The sequence below is a fragment of the Gouania willdenowi genome, unplaced genomic scaffold, assembly GCF_900634775.1.
Source record: "Gouania willdenowi unplaced genomic scaffold, fGouWil2.1 scaffold_309_arrow_ctg1, whole genome shotgun sequence".
Lineage (NCBI taxonomy): Eukaryota > Metazoa > Chordata > Actinopteri > Blenniiformes > Gobiesocidae > Gouania > Gouania willdenowi.
Genome location: NW_021145070.1, coordinates 101,862 through 114,544, shown reverse-complemented (window position 1 = coordinate 114,544; position 12,683 = coordinate 101,862). Strand labels below are relative to the sequence as shown.

At 37.3% G+C, this 12,683-nt stretch overlaps 1 protein-coding gene and 1 long non-coding RNA gene across 3 annotated transcripts in view; one reads left to right on the top strand and one right to left on the bottom strand.

Annotated features, from left to right (window-relative positions):
• Positions 1-5,672, top strand: part of LOC114459382 (uncharacterized) — a 40,538-nt gene extending 34,866 nt beyond the window's left edge. The window contains exons 5-6 of one of the 2 annotated variants that reach the window (XR_003673327.1): positions 311-421; positions 5,654-5,672. This is a non-coding gene — a long non-coding RNA (uncharacterized LOC114459382). Of the gene's footprint in view, positions 1-149; positions 286-310; positions 422-5,653 lie in introns of those variants that run through there. The other variant, XR_003673328.1, reaches the window with a different exon arrangement.
• A 3,898-nt stretch (positions 5,673-9,570) lies between these two features.
• LOC114459389 (uncharacterized) lies at positions 9,571-11,734 on the bottom strand. Its single transcript, XM_028441655.1, has 3 exons — positions 11,250-11,734; positions 10,230-10,460; positions 9,571-10,083 (listed from the first exon to the last, which is right to left on the bottom strand). The coding sequence occupies exons 1-3, from the start codon at positions 11,265-11,267 to the stop codon at positions 9,571-9,573; spliced, it is 762 nt and encodes a 253-aa protein (XP_028297456.1). The 5' UTR covers positions 11,268-11,734.
• Positions 11,735-12,683: the final 949 nt, after the last annotated feature.

Here is a 12,683-nt window from a genome sequence, read left to right as displayed (position 1 = left end):
TATATATATATATATGGATAAATGTAAAACACTGTACATAACCTTTACCCTTTTATAACACTTAGAACATAATTGTTCATTTTGTTATAGATACAGTTCATATAGTGAAATTCTATTTTTATTAATTTATTCTGTTTGTGTGAACATAGTTCTGTCACACTTGGTTTGGCTAAGTAAACCAGTGTGTGTGATTGTGTGTGTGTGTGTGTGTGTGTGTGTGTGTGTGTGTGTGTGTGTGTGTGTGTGTGTGTGTGTGTGTGTGTGTGTGTGTGTGTGTGTGTGTGTTTGTGTGTGTGTTTGTGTGTTCAAGGACCAGGAAGCAGCTCACATCTGGACCTGGACCCAGCTGTGTGTCCTTTAGAAGTGACCAGTCCATGCACGAACCCATGAACTTCAAAGGTGGTCCATCTACTGACCCACAGTGAGTCCACATAAAGAAGGTTGCTGGTTGTCTTCCTGATGGTCCAGGGGCCTCATTTATTGATCCGTTCATAGAACTGGTTCTAAATACGTTCAGACCAATGAAATGTAGAATGTGCACCAGAACAAAAAGAATCAGTATTTATGAAGCGTGTGGACAGAGGTCGTACACACAGCAGTGTTGATTCATCTCTCAGTCCATGTGGACTAAAGTGTCAATCACTTTTCTTTGTTTTCACACTAAATAAAGTCACCAACTATTTCCTCAGTCACTAGTTATTATTATTATTAATAATTATACATTATTATAATTAGTTCACCACCTGATAAACACTAAACTTTTACAGCACATTTTTCAAACACTAACACACTTTAGGACCAATGCTTGTTAACAATATAAAATAAACTGTATTAATCTCTGATCAATGAATGGATCATATACTGTGTGGTAAACAGAGGAGATAAACACGTATATTTATATAAACATATTATTACTGATGGTTTAAACACATGGAGACTGTGATCATCTCAATAAAAAGTACAGGATACTTTACAGTTTTTTATTGCTAACAATCATTGGTGGAAAGTGAAGTCACATGATCTAAACTCTAACACATGTCCATCTGTCCAAAGCACAAATGTTATTAATTACTGTAAATGACTGATTTAGTCTTTATTACATCATACACAATCATTTAGAACCATCAAAGATCTTATTTTATAATCAAACCTGACATAAATCATTCAAAGTTAAAGATCAGATGTATTTAATGTAATGCTCTTTGTTGTTAGTATTGTGTAGTTCAGTGTGTGTTTCCATGGTAACACTATGTGGTTCAATGAGCTTCTGTTGAGACGTGTATGAAGTGTTTAGTTGATGATGAGATTAACTGTTGATCTGAGATCATGATGGACATGTGTTAGAGTTTAGATCATGTGACTTCACTTTCTACCAATGATTGTTAGCAATAAGACACGCCTCCAATTGACCATATATGGAAGCAGCATCACTATAAGAATGTGTGAACAGTGGATTCTGACACGACCAAAGCTATAAATGTGTGTGTGTGTGTGTGTGTGTGTGTGTGTGTGTGTGTGTGTGTGTGTGTGTGTGTGTGTGTGTGTGTGTGTGTGTGTGTGTGTGTGTGTGTGTGTGTGTGTGTGTGTGTGTGTGTGTGTGTGTGTGTGTGAGCAGCTTCAGGTTGGACTGGTTCTACATATTTTATCCAGTGATGTAATGAGGGTGTGTTAGAGTCTCAGCATGTGACCAAACAAGCAGTAAAAACTACTCATGTTGGTGGTTAAAGTTACCAACAAATGGTTTATCAGGTTTTCAGTAAAGTTGTGCTTAAAAACAAGGTACTTTATGTTATGAATGAAAAATATAATCGTTTTGGTAACACTTTAGATTAGGGAACATCTATTAACCATTAATTAGTTGCTTATTAGCATTAGTAACACATTGGTTCTTAATTAGTCATATTAAGTACTTATTAAGTACATATAATGCCTTATTCTTATTAATGCCTTATTATACACTTAATGGCAGTCTCACAGTCCAAACATGGTAGCATGTTGAGATCATAATTCATATACAACAACTTCCTTACTTACTACTAATAAGTAATAATTATGAGTTTATTGAGGGAAAACTCTTAGTTAATGGCTCACTGGTTGTATATTAAGGCCATGCAGAATAAGGCATTAATAAGTATTTAATAATGACTAATTAAGAGTCAGTATGTTACTAACTACAATGTTAGAGTTTATTACAGTGAACCCAAAAACAATAGAGGAAACTGTTCAGCAGCTGAATCCATCAACGTGTTGCCTTGACACAAAACCCTCAAACTTCTTTAAAACTGTTGTAAAGTCAATTGTCACTGATTTGTGTCAGATAATTAACTGCTCATTCCAATCAGGCACCGTACCAAAATCCCTGAAAGTAGCTGCTGTGAAACCGCTGTTAAAAAAGAGAACACTGGATGCCTCTATACTGGCTAACTATAGACCAATCAGCAACCTTCCATTCATGGCCAAGATCATTGAGAAGGTGGTCTTCAACCAACTGAGTCAATTCTTAACATTCAACAAAATATTTGATAAATTTCAGTCAGGTTTTCGTTCTCATCACAGCACTGAAACTGCTCTTATCAAAGTGATCAATGACATAAGGTTGAACACTGATTCAGGAAAAGTATCTGTTCTCATTCTGTTGGATCTAAGTGCTGCATTTGACACTGTAGATCATACAATTTTGTTGCACAGATTGCAAACATGGGTCGGACTAAATGGAAAAGTAATGCAATGGTTTAAGTCATACTTGGAGGAGCGAAGCTATTTTGTAAGCATTGGAAACTTTGAATCTGACAGATTACCAATGTCCTGTGGGGTTCCTCAGGGATCTGTTCTTGGACCCCTTCTGTTTAACCTTTACATGCTTCCTTTAGGACAAATTTTACAGAACTGTAAGGTTGATTATCAGAGCTATGCAGATGACACACAACTATATCTATCACTGAACCCAGATGACCATGGTCCCATTGAGGTGTTGTGTGACTGCTTAGAAAAAGTAAACTGCTGGATAAGTGAAAACTTCCTTCAACTAAACCATGACAAGACGGAGGTGATTGTCTTTGGTAACAAGGAAAAGAGGACTGCTGTCAGCAATTATCTTGAGTCTGGATCTTTAAAAGCTAAAGACCAAGTCAAAAACCTTGGTGTTCTGATTGACTCAGATCTTACATTCAGCATCAGATCAAATCTATCACAAAAACAGCCTTCTACCACGTAAAGAACATCTCCAGAGTGAAAGGTTTAATGGCTCAGAAAGATCAGGAGAAACTGGTCCATGCTTTTATCTCCAGCAGACTGGACTATTGTAATGGTCTTCTGACAGGAATCCCCCAAAAGAGCATCAAACAGCTACAGCTGGTTCAGAACGCTGCAGCTCGGGTCTTAACCAGAACAAAGAGGTCAGAACACATTACTCCAGTTTTAAAGTCTTTACACTGGCTCCCAGTCAGCCTCAGAATAGACTTTAAAGTTCTGCTGCTGGTGTATAAATCTGTGAATGGGTTTGGTCCAGAATACATCAGTGACATGTTAGTCAGGTATGAACCCAGCAGGTCTCTCAGATCTATGGACACAGATCAGATAGTGGAGCCCAGAGCTCACAGTAACCATGGTGATGCTGCTTTTAGTTGTTATGCTGCAAAGAAGTGGAACAAACTGCCAGCGGAGCTGAAGTCAGCATCTAATGTGAACATTTTTAAATCAAAGTTAAAGGCACTTTTTTTCTCTACTGCATATGATTGAGAGAGAGATTTTTTGTCATGTTGTTGATGTAATGATGATTTTACTGATGATTTTAATTGATTTTACTGATGATTTTAAATGTTCTTATTGATTTAAATGTTCTTATTGATTTTAAACAATTGAATGTTTTATCATGTAAAGCACATTGAGTTGCCTTGAGTATGAAATGCGCTATATAAATAAATTTGCCTTGCCTTGCCTTGACAGGTAGAAAATAATAAATAAAATAATGTAACTTTATTGATCACTCACTCAATCTCTGCATTTTGACCCATTATTCCAGAGGGTTAGCAGTGGGCTGCTAACTACAGACACCCAGGGAGCAGTTAGATAGTAGTTTATGAATATTCATAAAAACAGGCTAAAGACAGTTATTATCTGTGTACACTTCATTCTGTGGTTATTATGTTTTAAAACTAAATCAAAATAACAAATAAACAGTGGTTATTTTGTTTTACTGATTTAAAACCAAAACATAAATACAGAAAAACCAAATAAATCTTGTTCTGTTTGTGAGATATTTGGATATTTACAGTAAATTAGAGGGAGAACTGAAGTCCACTGGTGCAGTGGTTTTCCTCCACAGGTCCTGGACCAGGTCTCCTCACACAATAGGACTGTTTAGGATTTATTTCAGCAGTTTTCTGCTCCTGTTTTCATTCAGTCTGTGGATGTTTTAGCTCGTATAAAGCTGCTCACGTTTAAAGTTCATTGTTTTATGGTGTAGGTGATCTTAACAGTGTTACGGTCCAGATAGTATCCAGATAATCTGGTGACTGACTATTTACTGTGAGGCTGGTGTGAGGAACAATGGATGTTAGAACTTCTATCATTTCACACTTTTGCTAAAACAATTACATCTATTTTGAGGACAGTAAATATATTAATTTTACATGTTATAATACCACTAGCCACTAACACAATGACAACACTAGCCTCTTTGCTGCTCTAGGACAGGTTTAATTTTGGCCCCCCTTATATGGTGTTTTATATATCAAGCAATTGATATTTACATTATTGTTATATTATTATTATCAGAATCATTTCTAACACTTACATAATGGTCTATACAATATCCACAAAGACACTTTACATAGAAAACATGAGTGAAATTAATTTTTTTAGACTTTTTTTTTAAAGTGTTTCACATACACATATAAAATTACACAAACAAGTAATTAAAAGCCGATTTAAATATTTTCGTAACAGGTTTCAAATACAAATAATTAATATTATTACAGTAAAGCATTGCACAAAAACAAGATACTGATAAAAGATAGACAGTGATGAAAGTGTTTTTAATTTAAATACTTATCACTAAAATGTTTTTCTATTGACATTCACATTTTGTGAAAAAAAACAAAACTTCCAGATTTGACATAACATTACTATTTGTTTCTCTCTTTGTCTGCACATGATGTTAAAGGTCAACATTACAAGAAATACAATATTTCATAGACAGCAATGCATGTTTTGTTAGTGTAATTAAATAAAATAATTTATTTTATTGTATAATGTGACCATCACCAGCCCTCCCTATAAGGAAAGGTAAGACATACTTTATAAAGGAGGACATAAAAAGAAAGGGCAGTGTTACACCTAGATGGGGGGAAGGGAACAGGGAAGAGGGAGTCAAGGTAGAAAATGGAAAGGGTGGAGAAGAGCTGATTATTTTAAAGTGAGAGTGAGATGTGATGTTATAGTTGTGTATATTGTGCTTATTGTGTTGTGTAATCAAACCAGTCTGGTGACCAGTGTGGAGCTTAGCTATAAAAGTGGTGGCTGTGTACAGAGAGAAGGAGTGAGTGGTAATACCTAAAACAGGTATTTAGGATCAACATGTCTAAAGTTAAGCCCAGTACCAGTTTTATCCCACAGTCCAAGGCCAGTACATTGTAGACCAATGTTTGTGCAGGAACCGCTACTGTAAACCCAAGCACTGCCCCAGGCCTGAAGATGCAGCCAGGCTAGCAGAAAGAGCCCCAGACCCCCCCCCCCCCCCCTGCCAGGGCCGAGCAGCCCCCCAGACATCTCCAACATTCCAAGGTGAGAGGCAGCCACTGCCCCCCACATACACACCATGCTGGGTCAAAATGTTTACCCAAGAATGGGTAAAAACTACTAATAAATGGTTAATAAGGTTATCAGTTCAGCTGGGGTTAAAAACAATCATATATTTATTAACATGTTTTTACTTTAACTTCAGTATATTGTCATTTCTTATAAATAACCATTAAATAATGAAATAACAAAATGCTATTCTAATTATTTTCATTGACACTGAACAATACTTATATATATATACACACTGAACAACACTATAAACACTTTTGTTTTTGCTCCCATTTTTCATGAGCTGAACTCAAAGATCTAAAACATTTTCTATAAACATTAAAGATCTGTTTCTCTCAGATATTGTTACAAATGCGTGTAAATGTGTGTTAGTGAGCAGAGATAGCCCCTCCCACCTCACAGGTGTGTCATATTAACATGCTGATTAGACAGAATGATTATTGCACAGGTGTGCCTCAGGGTGGCCACAATAAAAAGACAAAAAGCAACAACAATTTTACACCTTAGCAGCCCACTGCTCCTCTGTGGTGGTTACATTAGGGGTTTTTCAACATTGGGGTCGTGACCCCACATGTCTAGTAATAATGAAAATAAAATAAAAAATACAGATATTTAAAAATAATAAATGTAAGTTCTAAAATAAATTAAAACATGTAATAATAATAAAATAAAAAATTCATACTTTGTCAGCCCACTGCCATTTTTAAAATAATTAGTAAACATATTTTATAAAATGTAATTAATCTATTTTTATTTATCTATTTTGCACATTTAAAATAATCTATACATAATATCTCCAAAATAGATATACAGTTCAGGAAGAGGCAGAATGAGCTTAAATAATTATATATATTACATTAACACCTCACACATGATGTCATACAACTGTATTCTATACTTTCACTTTGTCAAATATAAATCTATATAAAATGCAGTATATAAATATCTGATCCTGCACTTATTGTTACTTTGTGCACTGATACTGGCTACGACTGTGTAATTGGTTCATCATGGCCTTGTAACTTTTACAACATAAACTACCTCTTTTTTTCACGTATTCCCTGCAGTTACCAGCAGATAACTGCAGAGAATACCTTCTATATGAAGGGCCACACTTTAATGGGGAATGGGCCATGTGTCAACAGCACTAGAGAATGAGGACAGCCTGCTGCTGGACCCCTCCTCTCCTGACGTCCACATTGCTCCAGTGCAGAGCCAAACAGGTGTGCTCACTGTGGAGGGTACTGTGGTGATGGTAAACATGACAGTAGAGGGTCTCACAGTACACTGATCCTCACACACTCACCACAGTCTGAAAGTAGGACTCTACATGACACTAACATCTCCCTATGTTCTTTGTTTGGTGGATCCCATCAGGATGAGGGAGGGGCATGGCAGGCCTGTGCCTCATAGAAGGCTGACCCTGGAGTAGGTGAGCTCTTCTGCTGGACTTTGTAGGAGGTCCTAATGACTGTAGATAGTATTTATTATACCTACATCAGTACAACACTCTGATAGATTAGACACTTACACAAAAGCATGGCATTAACAAAGAATTCACAGCACGTACGTACGACCACATCACAGAACTTTCACCCTTTAGGTTAAAAAACACACTTAATACACACCACCACCCAGCACGTGTCCTGTTCTCTCACTGGTAAGATTCAAAGTACAGTTGTCCTTATTTATATTTGTCTATTTATCACTTAAACAATTTTACACAAGAGGCCGTGTTGTTGTGCTGAAATCACACCGGTGCTGATATTCAGCACAACAGCATGATTTACAGTGTGATATTACTTTTATACAACAGTTCTACAAGTGCATTTTATTAGTTAACAGTATTAAGTGACAACAAATTATGTATTTATGTATTTCATCATTTATTTGGCTCCTCCAAAACAAATAGGTCCACATCTGGAAGGGAGACGAGGCTGTTGCTAGGCAACAGATAAACATTTTCTAACACTGATACAGTTGACTAATGTTATTAGAAATCCTAAACAGAGGAGTGATAACGTGTGTAAAAAGTCTCAGTGCTATTGTTATTCTATATCAGCACTCATGGAATGTCTTTCGTCCAATCAAATGACTTATTTGGAACAAACTGTTGTTTAAAGGTAGGGTTGGTAACTATCTCCAGATACACTTTTCAAGTTTTTGGTAGAAATGTTCATTATGTCCGGACAGATGTGAAGATCTTATGTATTCTGAAAAAGGAACGAAGAAAATCTGTCAACTGTAGCGTCTGTAAATCTGCAATAACTGCGACCAATGGGATTTTCACAGTTCGTTTTTTTTCAACCAATCACATCTCCTGGTCTTCCTGCTCGTTCACGGCCCCGTGCGTGCACGAGCGTACATTAAAAAGCGCGTCACCGTTGTTAGAGGAAGCCTGGAAGTAGACAACAGAATGGCGGAGAAAGTACCTATTCCACGTTTACTGGTAACGTCTTGCCCTGCTAAGAAGGGCAAGAAAAGAAAGACGTTTTTAGAAAAAGCTGCAAAAAAGAGGTCTTTGGATTTAGCGAGAGGAAAGACAAAAATCTGCATCGGAACATCTTTTGAACGATGGCGACAATTGAAGGAGGACAAGGGCCTGAAAACTGATGCTATGGTTGCTGAATTACTTTTGGACAGGTAAGGTTGTTTTGTTGCCTGGGTGATTGTGTTATCTTTTAAAATAGTGGAAGCAATTCAAGCTATTTGTCATATTAGCCAGATGTTAACGTTAGCGATACATGTCGCAAAGTATTTCTGTTGTTGGATTAGCCCGATGCTACTGTTGATTCTCTGTTAGTGCGAGCTAGTTTAGCAGCTACAGTGTGTACAGTATACATGTGTGCGTGTTTGAGCGTGTGTGTTGTGTTTGCTTTCAGCAGGGCGGTCAACAGCTGTAATGTAGGATATTTGTGATTCTTTTTAGCTATAACTGTGCTCCGTCGACTTCAACGCCGTGGAAGGACTCACTTGTGAGACTACCTAACCCCGCTGTGTCAACTGTTGCTCCCGAGTCACTGTCTGAGAGGTGCGTGTAACTTTAGGCTGATATGAACATGTGTTGTATTACCATGCTATCGAACATTCTTCCTAACTTGTCGTTTGTTCTACGTGCATCACGCTATTACTAAATGTATATGCCGATAGTGTGTGGGGGGTGGGGGGAGGGGGTTGGGGGAGATCTGTACGTAAGGCAAGGGGGGGGGAGGGGGGATCTTATGTTGTACTCTGTGTCATCCAGATGTATAAACATAGCGGATGAACAACTGAAACTGTAATGACTTTTTGTTATCGAGTGAAATACAATAGAAATGGTGTGGTTTGTCTATCAAATGCAGTAACTGTCAGATATGTAATTCTGATGTTCTTTCTAAAGGTGAACCACTGCCGAAACAATAAGTTCCCACAGTGGACGACGCTGCCACATACAGAGCCTCACCTGCCGACCAACACTTCATGTGTATTGCCTTTGTTAATTCCATTGTTTTTGCAGGATGAAAGTTGTATGAAGTGTATGTGACGTTTCTTTTTTATAATAAAAATTGTACAAGTGTACACATTTGTTATCATTACTAGTAAGGAGATTCAAAATGTTATAGCTTGATTGTAGATGCTTTTTGTTCAAGCAAATGCCAAAATACTATATAAAAATGTGTAAATACAGCTACTTCTTCTGTAATGATAATAGATAAAACAAAAAAACAACACCTTGCTCAGTGCAGGGCACATTTATTTACACTTGTCATAATGGAAACATTATTGCACTCTTCCAGGGATGTAACCCGTATAATGTCCCAGTAGATCTGGAAAGCAATCTCTGATTCTCCACACAACGCAACTAGGAATAACAACTCTATTGCCTCGTCCCAGTGCCCCATATTGCCACATAACATATTGACGGTAGGCTGCATGGCGTAATTGTTTGCTGCTCTCCCCTCGGTTGGGCAGATCATCCAAGCCCCGGACATCATTCCAAATTCGGCTGGCAAGTCGCAGGTGGCCCTCCTGTAGTATGTAGGCTGCCATGTGAGGCAATATGGAAATACAAGCTTCTGGCTGTTGCCCACAGCACTTGCATTCTACATCTGTGGGCATATCCCTGCAGTTGTTGCACACACACCAGCTCAGCTGATTTGACACTTGAGTGCCAGGTGCTGGTGCATTTGCTGATGTGATGTGTAGCAGGTCAAACATCATGCTTGGTTCACGTGACAAGCAGCGCTGCAGCAGTTGACGACATTCCTCTAAGTTTAGTGTTTGAATTCTGGCCTGTAAAGCATAACATTTTCAAGATATTTAGGAATGTTTCATTGAATATAGCTTTACTGTTCTCTAAGAGGAATCTAGTGTCCACACTAAGTAGCGTGCCAGTTTATTACATGTGATGTTGATTGCAGAACCTATATTTGCTATACCTGCTCATCTGCAATTCGTAGACCCTGCAGAATCTGAGCACGACTTGCATTATCTTGATCGAGGATTATTGTTCCCCGTCCTCTGGTTCCCCGTCCTCTGCCTCTGAGACGTTGGCCTCTATTTGTGGCAATCCTCCTTTGACTTCGGCCACGTCTCCTCTGACTCCACGATGTACTTGGCTCCGGACTGTAATCAGGGTCAGAGGCATAAAACCTCTCACCTTCTGAACTCTAAAAGAGAAATAAGAAATTATATCAAACATTTAGGCTTTTCGTCAATGATTATAACTGAACAAAAAATGTATCTGTAATTGCTGTAGACATGACATTATTTTTCCCAGCTCTATTACATCTATTGAATTAAAAAAAAAACAATATTAGATTAGATATACTTTATTTTATTTCGGGCAGGGAAATTACAATTCCAGTTGTATTATAGAAAGAAAAGAAAAGCAGCACTCGGGTGAAATAATATATAAATACAGAATATTAAATATAAAAAAGAAACCAGAATGTACAGAAATAAATAATAATAAAAAAGGTTTCTACAGACTACAGCTATACTCCTCTCTCTGTCTGTTATATTATCCCTGACTGGTAATTAGGCAAAAAGTGGCACTAAAAAGAAACAATAAGAAATGAAAACAACACTAAAAATAATAATTATAGACACGCAGAAAAGTCAGATGTTGTAAGGGAAACTGAATAACAAGGTGAAAATGAATAAGGTGCCAAATAAATGAAAATAATGATTATAATAAAATAAATGAGGTAAAAGATGTATTACTTATGTTCTAGGACAGTGGCAGACCAGCTGATCGATACTCTGAGTAGTGGTAAAGAAAAACTCATTATAATAAACCTTTGTTTTCAGGAGGACTACAACTTGGGGACGAATGTCGCCCTCCTTCTAAACGCTTTACTACCGGGTAACCTAATGCTAACATGCTAGCTTGGCCGCCACCGTTGTTAGTAAATTAGTCACTTTTTTAACATATAAAATGATAAAGTATATCTTACCGCTGAATGCGACATCATACGCTTGGCTGAGGTCTGCTTCTGCGTGCGCGTTCATGTGAGTGAGGGGGGGTGGCTTCAGAGGAAGCACAGGGGGGAGGGGGAGTCGGAAGGCGGAGCTGTCGGAGCATGCTACATCAAAATCAAGCTAGGTTTAGAAAGTTACCGACCCTACCTTTAAGTTTTAACTCGACACAAACTTCCTCTTCTTCCCTCACAACTGGGATTCTGATGAGGAAACAGCTTATTGTCACTGGTTTGTAGACTTTTTGTAGCCAAACATAGGTTTTTACCTCCATCCAAAGAGTCAGGCTGTTAGCAGAGGGAGGCTGACACCTAGTGGCCACAGAGGAGACTGCACACACCACAGCAGCCTGGAACCAGCATCTAAAGCAGGAGTTCTCAACCTTGGGGCAAGGACCCTGTTTTTTGCTCATACTTTCCCTTTTTCTGCAACTAAACCAAACTTGCTATATTTTAACATGCTTTCATCCCTTTTTCTTGCCATATTTTTACTATATTACTCCCATTTCTGACACTTCCAATCTTATTTCAATGCCTTTTCTGCACACGTGTTTCCACTTTTGCACTTATAAACCCTTTCCACCACTTTTCCACCTAATGTCACAAATGTTGACCCATTATTGTCACTTTTAACCTATTTTCATCATATTCCATGCTCAATTTTTTTTTTGCCAATTTAACCACATTCACCATTTGTCATTCCCATTATTAGCCAGTTTCAACTAATTGTTCCAATATTGACAGTTTTAACCATTTTTAGCACTTTATGTCAGTTTTTGCCCGCTCTAGTTTGCTACTTTAAACCCATTTCTGTGGGGTCGCGGCCTGAAACGGTTGAAAACCACTGATCTAAAGAACAAGTCACCAACCTTTGTGAAACATGGAGCTACTTTAAAACTAGTGAATAATCCAAAGGGCTACCAGTGAGATAAACACTTCTTAAACACCAAAACTTCACGGTTTCTCTTTAATTAAAGGGTAAGATAATAAGGAAGAGTCGTAGTGACTTAAAAAGTACATTTTAAAGTTTGAACATTCAACACTTTATTCTTCTTAATTCATGCAAATGCTTTATTTTCACCACATTTTTTTTGGTAAATTCTTTATTTTATCTGTGTTTTTGTTTAAACAATTACACAAAGTTTACAAAGGGTGGCATACAGCACACTTTGACAGATACAATAATAAAGTGTATAGATGCCTGTGATCTTTACAAGTGCTTTTTTCTTGAAATAAAACTCAAAGAGAAATAAAAAAAAAAAAAAAAAAAAAAACAGTTAAATTCAATTAAAATTAAGTAAACCTGGATAAACAGAGAATACTTCTTCGACGTTCAATCACCCTCTTTTACATGTAGGTTTCAAAAGTAATATGACAAAAAACAAAAGAAAAAGAAAAGTGTACATAGTTTTA

What these genes read in the sequence shown, in the direction of transcription:
- LOC114459389 (XM_028441655.1), bottom strand. An exon ending in TACGAATTGCAGATGAGCAG is followed by an intron (nt 10,084 to 10,229) that starts GTATAGCAAATA and finishes TATGCTTTACAG; the next exon opens with GCCAGAATTCAAACACTAAA.